Raw genomic sequence first — 24,562 nt, 5'->3', positions numbered from 1 at the left:
GCACCTTTACATTCCAATCTTGGCCATGGCAGTAGCTGCGTGTGTGTGTGTGTGTGTGTGTGTGTATGTGATATGTGTGTGTGAACATGTTTCTTTCATAAATATTATCTCTGGATCTGATTTACTCATAAGTAGAATAAAGGAATTGGCGTGTAAACATTGCTATAATGCCATCTAGCCCTAAAACCTATGGATAAATGGGACCATAACGGATGGGGTAAGTTGACTCGTTCATTTTGGCACTTCAAATTCAGAAAAGTTAAACTTCTGGGAGTCGGTAACAGGTTTTCTATAGACAGATGTGCCAGTTAGTCACTTGGTGTTATTACCTTGGCTTGGGTCACATTATCAACAGGTGATCATAGACAGTCTACAAAAGAGACCAAATTCATAGTTGACAAGAGAGGCGATGTGTTCAGGTTTATCAGTTCTTTGAAATCATGAGCACCCACCATAACAAAGATGGGTTGTCATGACGATGAATGCATTTCTACTTTTGAAGAAGCAGATGCTTGCTAAACTTGTTAGCCAGGCATCCTGTTTAGATCCCTATGCTTTTTACAGGCCCAAAAGATAACAAAGTAAGTGTAAATATATGAATTAGACTGTTTTAACATGATGAAATAAATGTGGGTGGAGATCTGTTCTTATGTAAGAGGGCATCCACACAAACATACTATTTCTTGATGCAGTGTGGTTAGAAGAGATAATATGGAGGGAAGCAAAACTGGATCAAATGAGTAAACAAAGTTTGCAGCTCAGAAATACGTCAAATCCCTAAGCAACTGGGGAAATTTGCTACCTCATTTTCATTAAATCAGCAGTGACTCAAATCAACTCCATTGAGAGTAGTATGTGCATAAACATAGGCTCAAAGAAAGCTTCTGTGTATCTCTCCACTGAATTGTAAGCTCCTATAGGGCAGTGATAGTACCTTGCTCATCTTTATCTCTGGTTAGGGTGTTGCCTGACACAAAAGACCTGTTCAACATGGGTAAGAAATGAACTTGAGGATCAAATATTTCTCCATCTAATGCAGGAATCTTCCTCTGTTCCAATCCTTCTAGTGTTCCAGAGAGCCCATTCGTACACAAGGGAGTCTGGAGTACTTACTGAACTGAAGTTTGCCTCTATCTGACTTTCTTTCTTTTTTTTTTTTTTAATTTTTTTTTAACGTTTATTTATTTTTGAGACAGAGAGAGACAGCATGAACGGGGGAGGAGCAGAGAGAGAGGGAGACACAGAATTGGAAGCAGGCTCCAGGCTCTGGGCCATCAGCCCAGAGCCCGACTCGGGGCTCGAACTCACGGACCGTGAGATCATGACCTGAGCTGAAGTCGGACACTCAACCGACTGAGCCACCCAGGCGCCCCAACCTCTATCTGACTTTCATTTGATGTAGAAGATTGTGGATTTGTGTTCAACTGCTAATGTTGACATGTAGCAGGACAATTAGAATTAGATCCAAATGGATGTCATCAGAACATCCCAATTCTTTTGTTGGGTTTTTGGCCTGAATGGAATAGAGTCATTAAAGAGTCTTTTGGGAAATGCTTTCCTTAACATCCCATCTTTTCTCACCTACTAATAATTTCTGCTTATATCCAGTCCTTAACCTTACAGAAGAAAAATGCTGTATAGCAACTGGAGGTTCAGGGATGAATTTTTCCAAAAACTTAGAGTAATGAAAAATTTATTTTGGTTCTGTAAAGCCCTCATAGCCATGGTCATGTTTGCTGTATATGAATAATTACTAAAATGAAATATAAAACATCATCTCCAGTTAATATTTCTAGGCTAGAACTGTTACTCCATGGAAACAAAAATTTCTCATGACTTTCAATGACAATCATTGATTCATTCAATAAATATGCATTGAGATCTTACTCCGTGTTAGCATTGTGTTTTCTATAGATCCCCCCTTTTATTATGTTTAACATCTTACATTTACAACTTAATGATAATTTTATTTAAGTTATTTTAAATGATAGGACAAACCTCTGAAATGTTTTTCTATGTGACTGTCTGTATGGCAAATAGAAACTTTTAAATATTGGGGTTAGGGAACAAATATGGTAAATTGATATGTTATTCAAAATTGTACATAAATGTACCATGTATAAATATGATTTTTATCTATACACATCCTTTTCCTTTGTTATTTGGGGAAATTGTTTGCTTTATTATAATAATGAGTGTTAGGACTGGGAAGAGAACTGTCTTAGATATTCTTTTTTTTTTTTTTTTAATTTTTTTTTTCAACGTTTATTTATTTTTGGGACAGAGAGAGACAGAGCATGAACGGGGGAGGGTCAGAGAGAGGGAGACACAGAATCGGAAACAGGCTCCAGGCTCTGAGCCATCAGCCCAGAGCCCGACGCGGGGCTCGAACTCACGGACCGCGAGATCGTGACCTGGCTGAAGTCGGACGCTTAACCGACTGCGCCACCCAGGCGCCCCTGTCTTAGATATTCTTAAGTGTTGTCAGGATTATTTCCCAGGTTCTAAAAGTCCCCCCAAATTGGATATGTAAAAATACTTGAATAATTTAACTTAAGATCATGAGAACAGGTAGCTGCATTTGCAAGACAGCTTAATGAAAATAAATGAGAAGTCTACTAGTTTCCTGAATAAAACAGTTCTGCTTCAGTCTCTTTCTTATTCATTATATGAATAATTTTTCCTTCACAAAAAATGTGGTAAACAGGTAAAAAATAGATCAAATAGAGGCAGTTATACACTTTGTTCACTTCAAAGTCAAAGAGGTTAGAACTCAATTACCAATGCTTTTCCTTTGTTACATTATGCAAAGTTGGAACTAGAAATTATGATATTTAGTGAAAATATTTCATATTTTAAGTGTGCATCTTCATTTCCCAAATAGATTAAACAGCTGACCAATGTAGAAACAACAATCATATCACAAACTTACATTACAAACAACTACCAAAATGTGGAAAACAATGTTTACAAATGGTAGCAAAGAATAAATTAACTTTCAGTGCACATAATTAGGTATATACAGGATAATTTAAAACCAAAGGGAGTGATTGCTAATGCTGAGCTCTCAAAAATCTCCATCAAAATATACATGTTACCCAAGAGAGAGTGATAAAAATAAATTGTGACACAAAAGCAGAATGTTGTCTCTCTTCTTATCCTCAAAACTTGGATGATAGCTCATCAAAATAATTTCTCCAAGTGTGCAAATGATGGAAAACTTTAATTCCAAAACCATTTCTCTAAATTACCCACAGATTTATATTCTTGATGCCTTTTCACATGATCACAAGCCAAGCATGCATGTGATTCCCAAAATCGTGGAAGGTTTACTGTGAAATCCTTCCTCCAGTTAAAGTAACTAAGGTATAACTTATTGTTTTTGTCAACTTCTTTCAGATATTTTGCGAGCTCACTGGGAGAGTTATAATCTTCCACATGAATGAATGAATCTGCTGGAATATAATTCTCATAATTTTCCCTAGACGGCCCCAGAACAACAGGGACAGAGCCGGCTAGAAAAGCATTGTAGAGCTTTTCTGTGATGTAATCTTTGTGGATTGAGTTTTCAAAAGACAGATAAAATTTGCAAGTAGATATGGTAGGAATCAAATTTTTATCATTCACATACTCTCCAAATGCTTGCCCGTATGTATGGATTTCAATGCTTTTGCTCAGCTCATTGTAATACTTGACCCTCGCATGCTCAGGATTCCAGTTACTTACAACCCAGCACACTAACTTCTCTTTGCTTGGCACTTCAAACACGAAGGGGTTTGTGCTCACCGTCAAGAAGCCATAAGGCACTTGGATATCTGAGTCACGGCGGTAAGTCAGAGTCAAGTTGAACAGGTGCTCAATGCCACTCTTTTGGGGCGTGTGGGTTGGTGATTCCAAATTCATCCAAATCCATTTCTGGAAGGGTGGCCTAGCCTGCTGAGGTAAGTTAGTCAGATCCCAACTGATATCTCGGTGATGGATCAGAACCGCATGAGATTTGTTGTATAGGGAACGGTCTGTGGTAAGATGGCATCCTTGGATGTTGAACATTGTTTGGCAAGATGTAAGGTCAAAGGTCTGCCCAAATGGCCACACCCAAATCAGGATAGTAGTTTCATTAAAATAATCAGTTTTGGTGGAGAAGAAGTTTTTCATTTTTAGCACTGAGCTGGCTGACTCCATTGGACTGAAGATCCAGCTGTTGGTGGGCTTGATGTAAATGAGCAGACATGCCATGAAACAACCCAGGATAATGCAGACAATTAAAAATGGGCGGAGAATTCCTTTGGATGCTGATGTCATAATTTTTTCTGTGAAACAGAGAGAGAAAGATAGGGAGGGGTAGTGACAAAATGTTAACCATAATTGGAGATCAACAAGTGGTACATCTCAAAATACACTTAATCACAAAATCAATTGTCTTTTCCTTTTTCAGTGTTATTAAACCATTGAGAGAATTAGAGCTTTTGTTAAGCCAAGAAACTGCTTTTAAAAGGAAGTTTCCCCTGAACTCTAAAAATAATAAATCAGAATTTGTTATAAAAGTACCAGCATATCTTCAAGCTGAGTTACATCTTCTTCAATGCCATCTTTACCTGTTATATTTTTATTTGCGTCTACAAAAATGACATAACAAAGACTGTCACCACTGAAGGTATGACTAAAATCTTTAGTACTTTGACACCACATCAGATTTGTGAACATTCCCTAGTTAATATAATCACTTATTCACTAGTGTGCTTTTAGAGATTGTGATACAACTCTGTAGTTCAGATGGAATTCTTGGCATGTTACCTTCACTGTCCGAAGTGAGTCACAAGTCATCCTGTAAAAAATAGCAACTTTTGGTTTGATATCCGCTTTTTTACTTTGTTTCATTTTGTCTTTTATTTAAGTACACTGACAACAAAAATTTAATAAATTAAAACTTCTTGTTTAATTTTAAATGTTTACTTTTTCTTACCATTTTTCCTGTATACTTTTAGTAATCTGTTAGTACACCCAGGATCTACTAGGCATTCTCACTTACATGGTATTGGGTCATTAAAACAAGCTTTTTGGTTTTTTCTTTTTTAGCATTAAACTGTCATTAGTTAATAAAGATAAATGGATTCTCAAACTATATTCCACAGAGAACAGCATTAATCTTGTGAATCATAGTAGATTGAAACTAAAAAGATGAATCAAAGCTTTTTAAGAACTTTTTTAAATACAAGAATCTTCAAAGTGTTTCCTCTTTGACATTGATGTCTTATGAATATGAACACAAAGATAAGATATGTAATATGTTTACAAAACTGTCTTTGGATCAAATTCTTACTGATCCTCGGAAGCTCATTATTCTTCTCATCAAAATAATGTGGCCTAACGATTTCAGATTCACTAAAATATTTTGAAATCTTGATCAAAACTAGTGTAGAAACATTAGATGTGGCCTTGTGTGCAAGCCTGGCACCAGGGCAGCTGGGAGCCTCTCCTGGGGAGGGGGAGGCGGAGGGACAGGTTTTGATTCCCACCGTGGCTATCACAGTTTCAGTTACTTAAAGTTTGCACTTGCCCGACAACACTATTTTTATTCCTAAAGAGATTAACATGCGGATCTGGCAGTAGACGGAAGTTAAGTGGAGACCAAATAACTTTGCCAACTGCAGTTGATTATTTGTCGGTTCCTAAACAGACAGATGCTGAGGAGTGGACGTCCTGGGATGAAGATACACCCACAAGTGTAGATTGAAGGAGGGAATGGGGATGTGATGACACAACAAAATACTGTGGAACAAGTGGAACCTGACTATTTTCAGGACATGACACCAACTATAAGGAAAACGCAGAATCATTATTAAGAAGAGAGAACCATTACATTTTGGCCTCCCAGATGGTAGCACAGGTTTCTCTAGTAGATTAACAGCTACACAATATGTGCCTTTTATTCGTCAGTCTCTTGAATTAGGCAACTTGGATACCTGGCAGGAAAATACCAAAGCATGGGAAGGAGAAGAAGATGCAGCCTGGCAAGCGGAAGAAGTTCTGAGGCAGCACAAGATGGCAGACAGAGAAAATAAAGGAAGAAAATGGAAAAGGAGGCACAGTGGCTGATGAAGAAGGAACAACACAAAATTGGTGCAAAGCTTTCATAACAAGTGCTCTTCACATGTCATAGTGCCAGGAGGAGAAATATGAGCTCCACAACTCAAGCAACATTTCGAGGGATTTAAGAGTATTTTCAAGAGTACAAAAACACAGTGTTTGATTTTAATGCATTCATCAGACCATCTAGGACACCAGGATTCTCTCAGAGTACCTCGAGATCTCAGTGATTGAGACTCAACGGAAAGAAAAAGACCCCTGAGGCAATAGTTTTTTCAACATGCTCCAAGTGTAAGGCAATTGTTTGCTATAGAGAAAATATTACAAATGGAATACACCAGTACCTCTTCTAGCTAGTGTTTCTAACCAAATAAATGGGTGTAGGGGTGCCTGGATGGCTCAGTGGGTGAAGCGGCTGACTTCGGCTCAGGTCATGATCTCGCGTTTCATGAATTTGAGCCCGGTATTGGGCTCCATGCTGACAGCTCAGAGCCTGGAGCCTGCTTTAGGTTCTGTGTCTATCGCTCTCTGCCCCTTCCCCGCTTGCATTGTCTGTCTGTCTGTCTCTCTCTCTCCAAATAAATAAACATTAAAAAATTTTAAATAAATGGGTGTAAATAGTTTTATGGTAGGAAAGAAGTCTGTGATGCTTTCCTTTGCTATGCGTAATGATAAAATAAATAATTTTAAATATTCTTTTGTTTCCATGATTATCTGACTTAAATCAGACAAACTGGAGGGCTTTCTTTATTTTTGTTGGCAGAAGCTGGTATTGGTATACATTTCCTCTAATTTGAACTGGAATTGTTTATGTTTAATATGACATTAATGGACTTGATGACTTTGGTTTTTAAGAAAAGACACTAAATGCAATAATTCTATTTATCATAAATATTTTATACATCACTGTTTTCCTTTAGATGGTATTGTAATGCTGTACATAGTTGTAATTTATATTGTAGGTATAAATTAAAAATCAGCAAAGTGACAAATTTGATTTGTATTATTAGAACTTGTGAGGTTTTTTAAAAAAATTTTTAATGTTTATTTATTTTCAAGAGAGAGACGGAGTGAAAGCAGGGTAGGCAGAGAGACAGGGAGACACAGAATCTGCAGCAGGCTCCAGGCTCTGAGCTGTTAGCACAGCGCCCTACACTGGGCTCGAACTCACAGACGGTGAGATCATGAGCTGAGATGAAGTCGGATGCTTAATCAATGAGCCACCCAGGTACCCCTAACTTGTGAGTTTTAAAAACTAGTATTGGGTGATGGGCATTGAGGAGAGCACTTGTTGGGATGAGCACTGAGTGTTGTATGTAAGCCACTTTGACAATAAATTATATTAAAAAAATAAAAAAATAAAAACTAGTATTAGTAGTTTTTCCCTTTTGTTATAGATTTTAAGATGCTACAGTGTTTTAAATAGCTTAGTCCCTCTCACACAAAAGTCATTGATTTATAAATGCAGAAAGCCTTCAGTTCCAATATTTCAAAGATTTTAGATGATTTCCGTATCAATTTTATATATCTGTCAAAATGCAGTTTACCATGTTGTTGGCTAAGATAATATTATTGATTCATTAAATTTTCAACTGAGATAGGAATAGTATTTTTATTTTTGGGTTTGACTGGCTTCAAAATTGTTTCAAGGAAAAAGATATATACTGTGTTCATAGGAAAGAAATAGATTTGATAGTTTAAAATCCTATTATTTTTTCTCCACAATTGAAATACATCCAGACTGATTTTCTATGGCTTTAGAATTTGTTAAGGATTTTCACTTTCATAAAAGTTGTCCAAAATTAACATTATGTGGTTTTTTTAAAATGTTACAGGTACTCTAAACTATAGCTCAAATGTTTGAATTAAAATATTTCATAAAATCACAGACTATACAGTGAGATCACCCTAAGTCCTTATCCTAAGCTCCCAGACTAAATGTGATTGTAAAACCAGTTGAAATTTAACTTTGGTAAAAAGCTGCTTTTTGCAGTCCCAAGCCACACTGTCAGTCGTCATGTTTATTAGAGTTTCTGCCAAAATACTCCTAATTAAATAGAATAGACTCGAATTTTTAGTAATATATGTATCTCTTCCCTTACTTATATTTATTTATTTTTAGTCATGGGAATGCTACATGATTTCTCTAAATTTGGGGTTCATTAAAGGGTAACCTCTCCTTTAGTACAATAAATTTTACTGCTTTTCCCAAATAGTTGACAAGTATTGAAGTCTGCTTTGGTTATGCCTTTCATGGGTGTGGGATTTTACTTTTTTGTTTGTTCTTGATTTTTGTTTAATTAGAAGTAAAAATTGGTTAGAAATTATAGTTTGTTTGATTAATTAGAGGCTTTTCTTATGGAAGGAATAAGTAACAATACTGGGGGAAAAAAAAGAAACACTAGATGTTTCCTTCCAGAAAAAAAGGGAGAAATTGTTCTTTATTTAATTACCTAAATTTATGTGAACATTTAAAAAAAATCACATTTTTTTATACGGCTTTTTTTGAAAGCATATGACATTTGTTATGTAGTAAAGCTTGATTTTGTGCCTCCAAAGATTCTGGATATTGTACTCTGGAGCACTCCTAGGACAAATTTTGGAATCAAAGACTGAGACTTACCATCAAAGTTAGCCATCCAGTCAATAACAAAAGGAAAATAAGTGTCTACCAACTATGTCCAGAAACTATTTTTAAATGTTTATTTTAATGTATTATTTTTGTCATTTAAAAATTTGTTGCTTTAGGTATATTTCTTATAAATAGCATATACTTGGATTTGTTTTTTGTTTGGTTTCATTTTTGAGGTATAATTAACATATAATATTATATTAATTCCAGGTGTACAACATAATAATATACAGTTGACCCTTAAACCACACAGGTTTGAATTGCACAAGTTCACTTCTATGCAGATTTTTTTACAGTACTGTAAGTGCATTTTTCTCTTCCTTGTGATTTTCTTAATAATATTTTTTCCCTCTAACTTACTTTATTGTAAAAATACAGTATATAATACATATAACATACAAAATATGTGTTAGTCAACTATTTATGTTATCAGTAAGGCTTATAGTCAACTGCAGGCTATTAGTAGTTAAGCTTTTGGGGAGTCAAAAATTATATGTGGATTTTCAACACCTGTAACCCCTGCATTGTTTAAGGTCAACTGTACAATGAAATGAGCACCACATATATCCCACATATATATATACCTTTTTTTCTTGTGTTGAGAACTTTTAAGATCTACTCTTTTAGTAACTTTCAAATATATGATACAGTATTATTTACTATAGTCACCATGCTATACCTTAAATCTCCAGGAAATCTCTACCTTTTTTTTTTTAAATTTAAATTCAAGTTACAGTGTTGTCATGGCTTCAGGAATAGAACCCAGTAATTCATCTCTTACATGTGACACCAGTGCTCATCCCAACAAGTTCCCTCCACAATGCCTGTCACCACCCATTTAACCCATTCCCCCATCAACTTACCCTCCAGCAACCCTCAGTTTATTCTCTGTATTTAAAAGTCTCCTATGGTTTGTCTCCCTCTGTATTATCTTATTTTTCCTTCCCTTGTGTTTCTCAAATTCCACATGAGTGAAAACATAAGATATCTGTCTTTTCTCTGACTGACTTATAAATGTTTTATTTATTTGGTGAGAAAGAACATGAATGGGGGAAGGGCAGAGAGAGGGAAAGAGAGAGAATCCCAAGCATGCTCCAAGCTCAACATGGAGCCCAATGCAGGGCTCAGTCTCAGGACTGAGGACATGACTTGAGCCAAAATCAAGAGTTGGATGCTCAATGGACTGAACTACCCAGGTGCCCCCAGAAACTATTAATTAACCCTTGAGTTAAAGAGATAACCAGAAAGGAATATGAATGAAATCTCAACTCTTTATAACTAAATGACATGGTACTACATGTCAAATTTTGTGGAAAGTACTTAAAATACTACTTTAAAGGAAATTACCAGGTTTGCACAGTTTTGGGGAAATTAATAAATTGGTCAACTGAATAAAGTGGACAAAGAAAAATGATCCAAAGCTAAATAAATAAGAAGTAAAAAATTAAGATAGGGATTGAAATTAAAATCGAGAGCAGAAATTTGAGGTGATTACTAACATCACATTAACTATGTGAGGTGATGAATGTTAAGTAAACGTATTGTAGTAATAGTTTTGCAATATCTACATATATCAAATTATTATGTTGTATACCTTAAACTCATAAAGCGTTGTATGTCAATTATAACTCAATAAAACTGGAAAAAATACTAAGATGAACCCCAGGCAAGAATAATTAAGAAAAAAGAAATTCAATTTATTTTATATTTTTTAAGAAGTTCATTTTAAATATCAAAAAGAGTAAATGATTCTTTTTTTTTTTTTTAATTTTTTTTTCAACGTTTATTTATTTTTGGGACAGAGAGAGACAGAGCATGAACGGGGGAGGGGCAGAGAGAGAGGGAGACACAGAATCGGAAACAGGCTCCAGGCTCTGAGCCATCAGCCCAGAGCCCGACGCGGGGCCCGAACTCCCGGACCGCGAGATCGTGACCTGGCTGAAGTCGGACGCTTAACCGACTGCGCCACCCAGGCGCCCCTAAATGATTCTTGATGTAACATAAAAAAATAAGAAATGACTATATTGAGTAATTTTACATTCATGAATTTGAAAAACTGATGAAATGAATGGTTATGTATCTACACAAATAGAAAAATAAGAAAATGCCAATTTTAATAAGAAATTCTTATTAAACAAATAGCAGTGAGAAAAGTGGAATTGATAAATGGTAACTGAAAACAAACAGCAGACCTAGATGATTTGTAGGAGTGATATCAACATTTCAATGACTAGAGAATTTTTTTTATTAAAAAAAAATCTAATAAACAGAAAAATAAGCAAAGAAGCTTAACTCATTATATGAAGCCAATTATTACCCTATTACCAAAAGAAAATATAAAAAGTTAAAAAAAGTATTTCATTTATGAACACAGATGTAAAAATACAAACATTTTGCAATAAAGATTATTAAAAATATATTATGACACAATTCAAGAATAGGTTTTTGTAGGTTCATGTACATTTGATCCCACTTTATAAATTTAAATATTTGGACAATCTTTGAATTTTTTCTAGATCTTGGGATCTACAGACTGAGAAAATTTACTGGAAGAAGGATCTCCTCTTTAATGGAGTAATACTAACCTTTAACATCCATGATTGGACTCAGCAATTAGGTTTTTTTCCTCCTATGGCACCAATGTTTAATGGTGTTTAGAAATGTTCTCATTGAAAGTTTCCTTAAATACTTTCTGAATCGAAATGCATTGGCAAAAATTGCATAAGTGATATCAATTCATTATGATCAGGTTACAACTTTAATAGTCTCCATTTAATAAATGCTCACTCTCAGCTAGGCCTTGTGCCAAGCACTTTGCACACATCATTTCCTTTAATCTTCATAGAATCTCTAGCAAGAAGGTCTTTTATCACTTCTTCACAGATGAGAAAACTGAGGGCCAGAGATATGACTAACTAGCTTAACCATTGCGTTCTGCTCTTTCTGAATGCCTTCCACAATCTTCTTTGAATAATACAAACATCAGTAGTCTGTTGAGATGCACTTAGCACCTCAAGTTTCATTTTCTTGATTTCTCTGGCCTCTATCTTCTACACCATAATTGAGGAGTACTTATCTATGCATTAAATTTAGAGCAATTTCTCTTAACAAGAAACCTGACACTTATATGAAACTTATTAGTGTCAAAGATTGATCTCAGCACTGACGTTAACAAACATACATATACACCACTATCCTCACTGTAATCCCATTTTATTGATAAAGAAACTGAGTCCTCTAATGGTTAAGAAACTTGCTCAGGGTCACCCAGTTCATATGTGGCCGAGCACACTGTCAAACAACCCAGGCCATCTGGTTCCTGTTGGGGGCATGATCACTACATTTTATGTTTACTGATTCTTCAGGTTGCAGCCAGAGAATGTAATTATCTTGACTATACCAGAAAGTAAACTCTATGAAAGACTTTGTTTCTTCACTGTTGTATCCTCAACAGCAGAATATAGTAGGTGTTCAATACGTGCTGTATATGTTGCATGAACAAATGGGTGGATTTCTAAGACCCTACTATGTGCAAGATAAAATTCTTAGTAACTAGAGAAACAAAAATGAACCAAGTGTGACTGAAGAAATATATACTTAGTTGCTGTCTTTGTGCGTTTAACAAGTAAACCTTTAGAGAATAATTACCATTACAGTTACATACAGGTATTTTACCACCAAATGAGCAAAATCTCCCAGTTTTGCTTCTCTTCATCACGTGTCAAAGTTGGCATCTATCTAGTACTCTTTAATTCCCATGACTCTTTTCTTGGCCAAATGAGAAAAAAAAATGGTCACTAGGCAGAAACAATGTTCCTTTCACTGTGTGCCTTTCTGTGTTCTGCTTCCTGGACGTTTTGTATTGAGGTTCTTCTTGTTAACTCTCTGCATACCTCTCACCTCAGCTTTTCATTGCTGTCGGGGTCAATTACTGAATAGTAGGGGCAGTTATTTGGTGACCCCTGCTTTGTACAGAAACTGTCAGAAAAGTTTGCCTCTTGGAACCATACTGACATGTCCTTGACAGGAACCTTTTCACCTACTCCTCATAACTAAAATTCAGTTGGATCCCAACACATCTTGAACTGCTAATCGATACAACCTATTTTTAAAGCACCCACGGCAGTGTTACTTTTGCTCTCACCTGAGATACCAATACATTTATAGCATTAAGCAAATTATAACAAAAAATCATGTAGTTAAAACTTTTCAATTATTTTTAATAGTCTCCAGTACTATTGAAGAATATAATTTAAAGGCATTGGCATTAAAAATTAACACAATCTTTGGTAAAAGTACAACTTGATGGGACTTGGTGTGCCTATGATTCTGTTTTCCATCATGAAACTACCTTCATTCACATTTGTAGGAATGCTCTACTGAGTGATAAAGAATGGAAGAGAGCTTGGAATAGAAAAGGTTCAAGTTTGATTCTCAAGTCATAAATATACTTCAAGGTATTGGGAAAGAAATGTGAACCAAAGAGAACAGGAGCCTTCTTCAAGAAATAGTAGTTCTTTTTTTTTGGTGTGTGTGTGTGTGTGTGTGTGTTGAATCCTTATTTCAAATGGAAAGAAACAAGTGTATATTTAAAATCAAATTCAATACCTACCTAAAACTTAAAAGACAGAACAGTTGGGTTTGTCACTTGCCACTTGGGATTTATTCCTACATTGCAGCCCCCCCCTAATTCTTCAACCCACCTCTCTGGCTCACACTAGCAGGCATGTGGGATTGGAGGAGAATTTCCCTCATGCCCTTAGGAGTTCTTGAGTCAATATGTTTGACAATCACGTATTCCCTATTTGTTGTGTGGGTGCATAATTAAATGATTCCTGATACAGTAAAACTTTTCACCCTTGGCAAAAATGTGTAAAGGAACAGAATTCTGGATCCACTTAAGGATCTTCAGATCAAGCCAGACCAGCCCCAAAGACAAGAAATGAATCATTAAAAAATTCAGTGGGTAAAGTTAGAAATAGTTAAAGGAAAAAAATTGACTGTCACCCATTGTGACTTATTCCCTGTTAAATAAAATAAAATTTGTAAAGTGCTTCTGATAATGCCTGGACCAGGAAAAGCACTATGTAAGTGTTTGCTATTATATTATTACTCTCTGTTATAGTCAAGAATCCGAGCTCTTACCTTAGCCAAAATTCTTTGGAATCATAGATCCCTTCTTATTTCTATGTAAATTATTACCACTTCTCTTCTTTCTTTTCTTTTCTTTTCTTTCTTTTTCTTTTCTTCTTTTTTAAAGTTTATTTATTTATTTGAAAGAAAGGGTGAGAGAAAGAATCCCAAGCAAGCTCCTGCTGTCAGACGTGGGACTCAAACTCACGAATTGGGAGATCATGACCTGAGCCGAAACCAAGAGTCTGATGCCGAATCTACTGAGCCACCCAGGAGCCCCAAATTATTACCATTTCTGATCACACCACACACATGCACACACACATACACATGCAGACCTTTCCTCTAAGTTTAAAACATAACTCATTATTCATAACATCGGATAAATATATAATACAAAAATTTATAAACAGGGTCTTTCACTTGTTCATGGTATCACCCTTTATACAAAAGATTACTCTATAAGCATATTATAATAAAGGCTTCTCTAGCACATATATGAAAATGAAAATATACTGCTATTTTAAAATTTCTTGTGAGTTCTTTTTAACATGATTTGAGAAGCTGTACAAGTATAGGCAGAGTTATTTTCCTGTTTACATTTTCTCACTGTCTGGATCGCCTCCCTTCTTCTGATAAAATGCCCTTATTTCCTACTGGGATATTACCTCTCCTCTCCTGTGTGCAATCTTTGGGACTACAGAGAATGATATTTCCCCCTTTCCTAGCCAATGTTGAGCAGAGGATCCAGATCATTCAAACTCTTTTTCTGGGACTTTGAAACTTGAAAGGAAGGGTCAGGAGGGAAAATCTTGGGGCTGATTAATCACAGTGGGGTTTCCTTACAAGGACAATTAAGTAAAGTCTACTAATGCCTCCAAGTTGCTGCTTGGGGTGCCGCCTTCCTGGGCTTCCTTCTTCTGGCATTCTTTTACCTCTAAGAGCTACTCCATAAACTTGCAATAATTTCCTCTTTGTGTATGTTTATTATAATTGTTTTCAGTGCTTGAAACAAATCCAAACAAACAAACCGCAACAAACCAAAGCAAGCAAGCCAACAAAACCCCAGCTAATTATCTTCTCTCCTTTTTTTAATTCCCTGCAGGACATGAAGTATATTACTTGATTCTTTCAAATATGCCATAATTATTGGATTTAAAAATATATATATAAATTCTTAAAACATCAAACATATCTCTTCACCTTTATGTAAGCCATAGACCCCACCCAGAATTAAGGTATTGTGGTATCTAATTGGGCTATTACTGACCTGTTTGGTCAGGCTCAAAGAACAATTTGTTCTCCACATAATCATCATGGGTTTAGTGTCCTGATGCTCATATGGATTCTGCAAAAGTCTTCTGAATATTACACTGAATGTTATCATTTAATTGCACCGGTTTTATTTTTGGGAGTTGTCTTCGTTATTGTTTATTTTGCTTTATTGCTTCCTATGACTTTTAGGCTAAGATCCTTTACAAGAATAAAAATATGTCTCATACTTTCTATACTATATACCAGATTATATTCTGCCTCGAAGCACTGTAAAACTTTATATATTCATCACTTCACTTTCAAAGATTCCCTTGACACTTCACATTCCGCTGAACATTTCTCATGGGCATTCCTGCTCTGAGTTCCCACAATTTCCCCCATTAGAATCTGAGCCAAATGCCTCCTGTCTTTGGGAGAGATGCCATTTACTTTTTGGCAAGAAGACACAGGTTGATGATCTCTGGAATGCTATCAAATTTGTGTTTGTGAACCTTTCTCAAAGACCTTTGGATATTATCTCTGCTATTTCCATGGGTGAGCCTCTTTTATTTCCTCCAAACACTGGAAAAGCTACCACCAAAATATGCCAGATTTTGGTCCCAATGCTTTTCCTGAATATTCCTCAGAATGCACTCTAGCACATACTAGGATTCCCTGACTTATTTCTGCAGTGTTTTCATCTTTAGGGATATTACTCCAAAATGCTCAAACATGTCTCTCTTTTCGCCCCTTTCATTTCTGTTTTACACATTTGTTTGGCCAACTGCCATTTTTCCGGCATTGCAAATTTCTTCATCTTGAGTGGTTTCTACATTCACTCTCTTTGAAATTTCTTTCCAATTCAGGGATGAACCTTTTTTAGTTTGATCTTTTATCTGCTCTCTTCTCTTTCTACTTGTAATCACTAGTTGTCAGTCACTGTCTTTATTCATCTTAGAAGCTCTATTTACCTGCTTTTGCTGCAGCTAAAGCAATCAGATCTGACACTGAGCCCAAGCATCACTTGGCTCACGTGGTACCTTCCCAGAGGGAATACCATAGACAGGGCCAACGGTGTTTGCTGGCATTTTCCCAGAACATGCTTTCTGGTGTTCCTTGGGGCCAATGGTCTTTTATAATTTGGCTGGCAGCACCAGTGCTATGATTATTGTCAGGTTTTAGCCCAAAACAGCCAGCCAGTGAAGGTCAAGAGAGCCTTTACAAAAATCCCAAACTCTCATTTTGGGCTGATATATTACTATGCATTCCCAACTCTGAAGATGGGACTTTTTTCCTTACAGATGACAAAGTAGAGTGATTAACCCAGTACATTTTTCCTTACATCTCCCTGTCTTTTAAATGTATACCCTACCCAGTACCAATGATGTCTCCTAATTATTCCTTAGATTAGTTGACTTCTTTCTAATTCCCTAGGTCCAAAATCTATCACCTCCTGTTTAGACTGCTGACATTGCTTTTCAGCAGTACATCTGGCACTCAATTTTGATCAGTTCAATTTATTCACAATGCAGTAGAGCAATGTTTGTGAAAGTGTGGTCCCCAGACCAGTGGCAACAGCACCAACATCACCTGGGATCTTGTAGGGAAGGCAATTCTCCCACCCGACCCTAGATATAAGGAATCAGAAACTGGGGTGAGGTCCAGCAATCCACTCTAAAAAGCCCTCTAAGTGATTTCTAAAATACACTAAGGTTTGAGAATCCCTTAGTCGAGTCATCTTTTCAAACCACAGATCACATTGTTTCAGGTCCTTCAATGAATTACAATTACTTTTAAGATAAAGCAAAAGTGTCTAACTGTAGCTTAAACAGTCCTGGGTGATGGGAAACCTGCCTCTGTTCCAACCCAGGCTCCCTTCTGCACTTCCTCCATGGCCACCGTTGGCCCTCGTGCACAGATGGGGACACTCACTGCACCAGCTCCTCCCTCTCCCTGGAACAGCTTCTCTTCTCTCTTTGTTGATTTCCTCCTTTTCACTTTTCATCCCTCAGCTCCCCTGGCAGTTTTTTGTTGAAGGATTCCTGAGGACCTCCCAACACCAATCCCCATAGTAAACCAAAGGCCAAGTACATGTCTCATCGTCCCATGTGTCATTTTTGCAAAGCACTGATCACAATAGCAGGTGTACCTATATTTGTGTACTTGATTGGTGTTATTGCCTCTGTTTGACTGTAACTAGGCTCATACAACAGACAATGGGTGTTTTTCTTCAGTATTCAATCCCTAGTGCCTAGTCAAACCTGATATACCTTTGTTTTCAATGTTTTTTGAGTGACCAAATAGTTAACAATTACTGAACACTTGTAATGTTCCAGGCACCAGGCTAAGACATTCATATAGATTTTTATCACTTTATTTTCAGGAAAAGCATATTTGTTTTTCTTCATTAAAAAAATATGTATCAGGGCGCCTCAGTGGCTCAGTCAGTTGAGCATCTGACTTTGGCTCAGGTCATGATCTCACAGTCTGTGAATTCGAGCTCTGCATTGGGTTCTGTGCTCACAGCTCAGAGCCTGGAACCTGCTTTGGATTCTGTGTCTCCCTCTCTCTGTGCCCCTCCCCTGCTCGTGCTCTGTCTCTCCCTCTCTCAAAATAAATAAACATTAAAATTTTTTTAATAAAATAAAAAAATAAATACATATCACTTTCTATATGCCAAACATGGTTCTAAGCACTTAACAAATATTAATTCTTTCAGATCCATAATGACAAGATAAAATACACACTATAATTATATTCATTTTATAGACCAGGAAGCTGATGCACCTCTATTTGTCTCCTATCACACAGTAGATAATAAATCAAGATATGGACAGTAGTGGCTTGACTCCAAAACTCTAAAAACACATGTTGAGAATTGAGAATTACAGCTTATAATTGAAAAGAATTCTATGAATTATGGGATTTAAAATTTATTTTATCACATGTATTGCTCTGAAGTCATTGTTCATTAGAACAAACTAGATCACCAACACTTCATCTCTACTCTTATTCTGGAAAACAACGGCCAGAAACAGAAAACCAGAAGTCTTAGATAGTTCTCCTCCTGTCCCCAAGAGAATGCAGAAGGGTGAATTGGATCAGGGGAGGAGTCTAACTTTGTTTTATTATTAGTCTAGTTATAAAACAATTCCAGGGATACAAAGAATTATTGACACATTTGTAATTGGTAATCCAAGGCCTCTCTGATAGTGTATTCCTCATAGCTGCAATCTCTTTCAAGTGAATTCCTTATGTGCTGCTTTGATTAGTCAGCTTTGAAAATTAACTAACCTCAAAAAGCCAGGTGGCCAAAAACAATAAAGGTAGAGAATCTTTCAATACAAATTCAAACAATTTAATAAAATTCAATAAAAATTAAAAAAACATTCCAATAAAAATTTCACTTATATCCTATAGTTTGTGCACACAATGTCATTGTTTAATATACTTTAAAGGATTTACAAGCATTTATTTTAACCATCCATTATTTAAAATGGAATAAAGACTTCCTTTTCTGTAAGATTTACGTTCCAAATTCCCTGTATCCCACCAGACTACTGCATTAGGTCATGTGCTTTTAATGACCATATTATGATTGTTTGACTTTCATCAGTCTTACTACCAATAATCTCCTCAAGGTGTCTCTCAGTTGTGTAAAAGACTGGGAGGGAGTTTCATATGGAGCCAAACCTCTCTGGCCTCCGTAGTCCCCTTCTGCCCTGGGTTTGTCTTTCTTGCTCATTTGGCCACCACCAGTCTGAGAATCCAATTGATGCAACCTCACTTCTTTTTTTCTTACATTTTTTAAATGTTTATTTATATTTGAGAGAGACACAGGGAGAGCATGAGCAGGGGAGGGGCAGAGAGACAGAGACAGAATCTGAAGCAGGCTCCAGGCTCCAAGCTGAGAACTATCAGCATAGAGGCCATTGCGGGGCTCGAACTCATGAGCAGTGAGATCATGATCTGAACTGAAGGCAGAAGCTCAACCGACTCAGTCACCCAGGTACTCCAATGCAGCCTCGCTTCTGCTCCTACCATAATATGTGTGAGCCTAGAATCTCAAACCCAACTGTCCCCTGTCCTCTAACTCTCTGAGTGTCAGGGTATCTGGGTTCCTGTTGCACTTGGAAGACTGGCTATCTGAATCAAAATCTGTCACTAACTCCAGCAGCTTTGACTATGTTGACACACACAGTCTCTCTCAGAACATTTCCCTTAATTTCTGGTCCTCTGTCTGCTACCAAAAGAGGCTTTAGTCCAGTTTACAAGGCAAGGAAGTAAAACGGGAAACAAACTGCTTTATGTTCCTTGGCTCTTTCCTACACGCTTTCTCCAACATAAAATTCTCGCTTTTTCAGTTACAAAAACAAAAATGAAAACAAAAACAACACACCATCGTGCACACCAAAGGATGTTAACAGATACTAAGAAGAAGGTTGCCATAACAAAAGAACCTATCTACCTATAGAGGTAAACACTATATTAGATGGGGCATTGCCATGACAACAGTTTCTGGATCAGACCAAATTTTACAGGCTGATCATCTTTTGAACTCATGTGAAACTAATTAGCACCAGCTTTACTGGGATTAAATAACACATCACTGTAGTTAATGAGGAGCTTCTGAAACTTCAAGTTAAATCTATAATAAGAGAATAGGCCAGTAAGAACTAAAATAGAAAGGATAAACCACGAAGAAATTAACAGCTTAAGAAACAACACGATAAAAGTGTGGCTAAAGAGGTCTGTAGGAAAGAAGCAGGTTTAATCAACCTGCAACGGAGTAATCTGAAAATGAACTGATCAAGATACTCAACAAAGATGATATTATTAGAAGAAAGATAGGAGGAATTTAGAAGTAAAAAATTGCAAGAGTGAAAGACCCTTAAATTTGAGATACAAGTACTCCCATCCTTGGAGGTGGGGGGAGGTTTTTTACTGTGTCACTATATCATATAGTGATATATATCATATAGTATATATATACTATATCACTGTATCACTGGCCTCACTGGCTTATTTCTCCATAGCCTGAATAAGTCTCCTCAAGGGTTAACTAACATTCCTATTCTAATTTCATTCCAATTAAATAATCTTTTGAATATTCAGTTTACCAAGCTGTTGAATACTCAGAAGAAAGCACCATACTCGATAAACATAATAGCGAAAACGAAAAGGAAATACATCAACAGAGAACACCCTTCTCTCCTCCCACCACATTGGAAAAGGCAACTGTTCTCTCCTCCAAGGCTGATTCTTCCTCATTATCTGGAACCTAAATAAGTCAAGTGACCTCATTCCATTCATTATCTCTGATTTTTTTGTAATCTTCAATTTCTCTATCTTAATGGTTGTTTTCATTAGAATTTAAAATATAATCACAGTTCTTTTGTCTTCTACTAAAGAACCTCCACCCTCTCAAACACTGCTCAGCTATCTCTACAAATAGATGCATCATTCATATACCTATCTAAGCCTAAGCCTCCAACTGGAAGTCATTATTCATTCCTTCAACTCTGTTATCCAACATCTAGTCAATTATTGCACCTAATCATTGCAAATGTGCTAGTTATGAAATCTCATTCACTTTCTCCATCTACTGTTACTTCATTGTTTCGGCCTGCTTCACTTATTTCCTGGATTATTGTAATGAACCACTAACTGTTGTCACTGATACTGCTTTTGTTTTCCTCCAATTCATAGTAAACACTGACTTTTTTTCTTTTTCTTTTCTTTTTTTTTCTTTTTTAAAATTTCTCTCTTTTGAAAAAGTTTTATTGAACAGGGTGGTTCAGTAGGTTCAGTGTCTGACTTCAGCTCAGGTCATGATCTCACAGTTTGTGGGTTCCAGCCCTGCACTGGGTTCTGTGCTGACAGCTCAGAACCTGGATCTTGCTTCCGATCTGTGTCTCCCTCTCTTTCTGCCCCTCCTCTGCTCACACTCTCTTTCTCTCTCTCTCAAAAATAAATAAACATTAAAAAAAAAAGAAAAAGTTTTACTGTCAAAGCAATGTTGGAGAGGAAGCTGTTAAAGCAGCTAGCCTGTGATCCTTCCTGATTACCAAGAAGATGTTCCTGGGGATTGGGTGGTTAAGAAGGCAGGTGACCTGGTTCAATGTCTCTGTAAACATGATAACTTGACCTCCAAGCCAACAGACTAATCATATTTGCTGGAAGGGAGAACTCTTATCTATGAAATACTTTGAAGAAGATGTTCTTGGTTTAGGATTGCTTATTGTAAATGAACCTAAACTTGGATGGATTTATGAAGCATGGTTCCCTGGAGAGTGTCAAATAAGCTATAAGACTTTTACGTATAAAATAGATATTTTAAAATTTAAATACTCCCTACTGTGTGAGCTGACATTGGGGACTTCTATTATTTTGGACCAGAGACCAGGTATGATGCAAAAAGGAGGGTTTATGGAAATTAGTAGGATATTTCAGACTTCTCCCTGGCTTATGACTGCATCTTTAAATATTGGTAAAGTTTGATACTAGGAACAATCTCTAATAGAAATGAGTTTCACATGACAGTCTGATTCTTTGCATTAACTTAATGTTTGCTATACAATTTTGAAAATACACAAACATGATAAACAGAAGCAGTCTATAAAGCAACTCACAGAAATAATATTTTGTGTGTCTTTCTTTCTAGTTTTTATTGTAGAGATCTATTTAGTTAATTATTCACCTATCTAGTTTCAATTATCAAGTGTATGCTATGTTTTCAAACAATAGTGAGAACTAATAGATTTAAATAATTTTTCTCCTGCACTTTTTTTCTTTTACTTAACTTTAAGTTGTGAGAATTTGCTTGTATCACCAAGAAAAAACTTGATTTTTAATGGCTGGATAACCTCTCACCATATGAATATACTGTTAAATTACTCACCAGTCACTTACTGTTGGTCATAAATACTATTTTTGCTTTTTTTCATAATAAAAATATTATAATATGCAACTTATACAGTAAATCTAAGACTATATTTCTGATTATCTCCTTAGGATTGGTTTTGAGACAGGGGAAAACTGGATAAAAGAGCATGAACAATTTCAAAGCTACACATCCTTTAAAAAGATAGAAGAGCACATATCTTTCCTTAAAAAAGTAAAGAGCTCCCCTAGTCAGAATTTAGACATACTGAGTATTATCTTTTGAGGTATGTGTGCATATTTTGCATTTGATAAGGGATATATAATTTGTTAAGTTTTCATTTAATTCACTTTTCTCTGATGACTATGATGTAAGATCATACTTGTTGACTATTTATACTTTTTGAAAATGGATTGTGAATTTGTCTATTTTCCAAGTTACTTTTACCATGTAACTTGTTAAATTGGAAGAACTTTTATGATACATACCAATGACAGTATCTTTTAAATTTCATATTTCAAAGTTTTTGGTAAGTGGTACTTTGATTTTCTTTTGGCATTATTAATGATACAAGGTTATTAAATTTCCTCCAGTTTTGTGCACTCAAATTAAATTGTATGCACTTCAGTGTATATCTCTTTCTACCTTTGCTTCTTTTTGTATTTATACTTAGAAAGTATTTCATAACTAAAGCTCATTCAAATCAATATATTATTCTAGGTTCTAATTGCAGTTGGTTTTGTATTACACTCTGTAATTATTTGGGGATTATCTTCATACTTGATACATGGTAAGGAACAACTGAATATATTTTTCAAATACCCAGCCACTTATTCCCAACAATATTTATTGCATAACCTTTCCTTTGCACATTCTTTTACAATGGTTTATTTCTCAAACAATTTCAGATCAGGTATGAGTTTATTTCAAGGGTAGCTATTCCATCCCATTCATCTGTCTGTTGATTGTCGTGTTAGAGCATGTTTTAAATTGTTTGTATTAGTTTTCCCCCTTATAATTATTTTCTTCAATTGTATATCACTTATTCTTCCAGATAACGTTAGAATTATTTTTGTCAAGTCCATCCTTAAAAAATCTGATTAGTACTTTGAAGAAATATTTCATTATGTTTACTTACAGTATTGGAAACAATGGCACACCAAAAGTATTTATTCTTCTAAATGAAAGTGTACTACTATGCCATTGTAGTAAAAAAAATTTAAAAGTTGATTGTGTCTCACACATTTATTTTTTCTGAGGCATTTCATGTTTTATTGTCCCTTGCTATTTTGTGTAGAGTATCTTTTCCCCCCTCACATAGGCTGATTATTTCAACAAAAAGCCATATTCCTCTTCCTGAATGAATGAACTCACCATTCAGTTACCTGTGTGTATATGATAATAGGACTGATTATCTCTAAGTATAATGACCATATCTTTTTTTCTGGGCATGAAAAGTGGAGAAACAAATCCTGAATGTCTTCCCTTTGGGATCTGAGCCACCAGTAGATCTTCTCATCATCTATTTGTCTTTTTCTAATTTAAAAAGTACCTAACTATAAAGGTAGCAACTGATTTACTCACGATGTGTTCATCTGACTCAAACTTGTTTTTCAATTTGATGCTATGTGAATTAAGTGCAAGGCTGTAGCTTTAAAAAATATGAAAAAGAGGACCATTAACTGGCTTCTGGACTACGTGGGGCATATGGCACATTGTTCTGTGACTGAAAACACCTGCTCTGGACACCGAGTGCCTAGTTTTCAATCCAGGATCTACCTGTGGCTCTCTATGAAACTTTTGGGCAACATTTTCAATCTTTCCCAGTGTCTTAGTTATTCATCTAAAAAATCAGAATACCTACCTGCCAGATTTGTGTATGTAAAATTAATTGATACATGTAAATCACCTGGAACAGTCCCTGGTGTATAGCAAGCATTTGATAATCAGGGGCTGTGATATTTGCTACACATACATGCATATGACTCCAGAAGTATACTTCTTCACTGCTGAATATGAAATGGCCACCTGTAGCAGTAGCAGTAATGAACTTTGCATTTCCTCTGAGAGACAGAATTGTAAGAGATTTTGCCTGGAGTAATCTAGTCACTTAACCACTGAGCAAGTGGTCACCTCTCAGAAAAAACAAAGTGGTATTTTGCAGCATGAATGTGTCACTACTTGTCATTGGCCAAAATGCAAAAGGCAATTTGCTCCATTTTAATTTGATTTTGTTCCATCTTTTAGAGTAATTACTGGACAATTATTTTGTCATAAGCTGTATGCTCAATAGGCAAATCTGGCTTCATGAGATTAAGAAACTCATTTTCTGTGATGTGCTTTGCCCCTCTTCGACCTTCAATTTGTGAAAACATTTTTTTTCAGGTGTTCTCTTTGGGAGCGAGTGATTTTTTTGTCATTTTAATTTTCTTAATTTTCATTGTTCTTGTGTATTAAAATTCCATTTTTTTCTACAGTTAGCAAAATAACTAACCCAAAATTTTGTACACAATAAATGCTTGTTAATTAAAGTTCTTATGTTTATATGACACAGTGTTATAAATGGATGTTAC

General features: G+C 35.9%; 1 protein-coding gene and 1 pseudogene across 1 annotated transcript; one reads left to right on the top strand and one right to left on the bottom strand.

Moving 5' to 3' along the window:
• Window positions 1-2,422: 2,422 nt before the first annotated feature.
• Window positions 2,423-4,305, bottom strand: FUT9 (fucosyltransferase 9). Its single transcript, XM_032593317.1, has one exon. It carries the CDS (start codon window positions 4,300-4,302, stop codon window positions 3,223-3,225), a length of 1,080 nt encoding a protein of 359 aa, XP_032449208.1. The 5' UTR covers window positions 4,303-4,305; the 3' UTR covers window positions 2,423-3,222.
• Window positions 4,306-5,246: 941 nt separating this feature from the next.
• LOC115514638 lies at window positions 5,247-6,157 on the top strand (annotated as a pseudogene).
• The last annotated feature ends 18,405 nt before the right edge of the window (window positions 6,158-24,562 follow it).

Source organism: Lynx canadensis, chromosome B2 (genome assembly GCF_007474595.2).
Source record: "Lynx canadensis isolate LIC74 chromosome B2, mLynCan4.pri.v2, whole genome shotgun sequence".
Classification (NCBI taxonomy): Eukaryota; Metazoa; Chordata; class Mammalia; order Carnivora; family Felidae; genus Lynx; species Lynx canadensis.
This window is presented reverse-complemented; position numbering and strand designations above follow the sequence as displayed.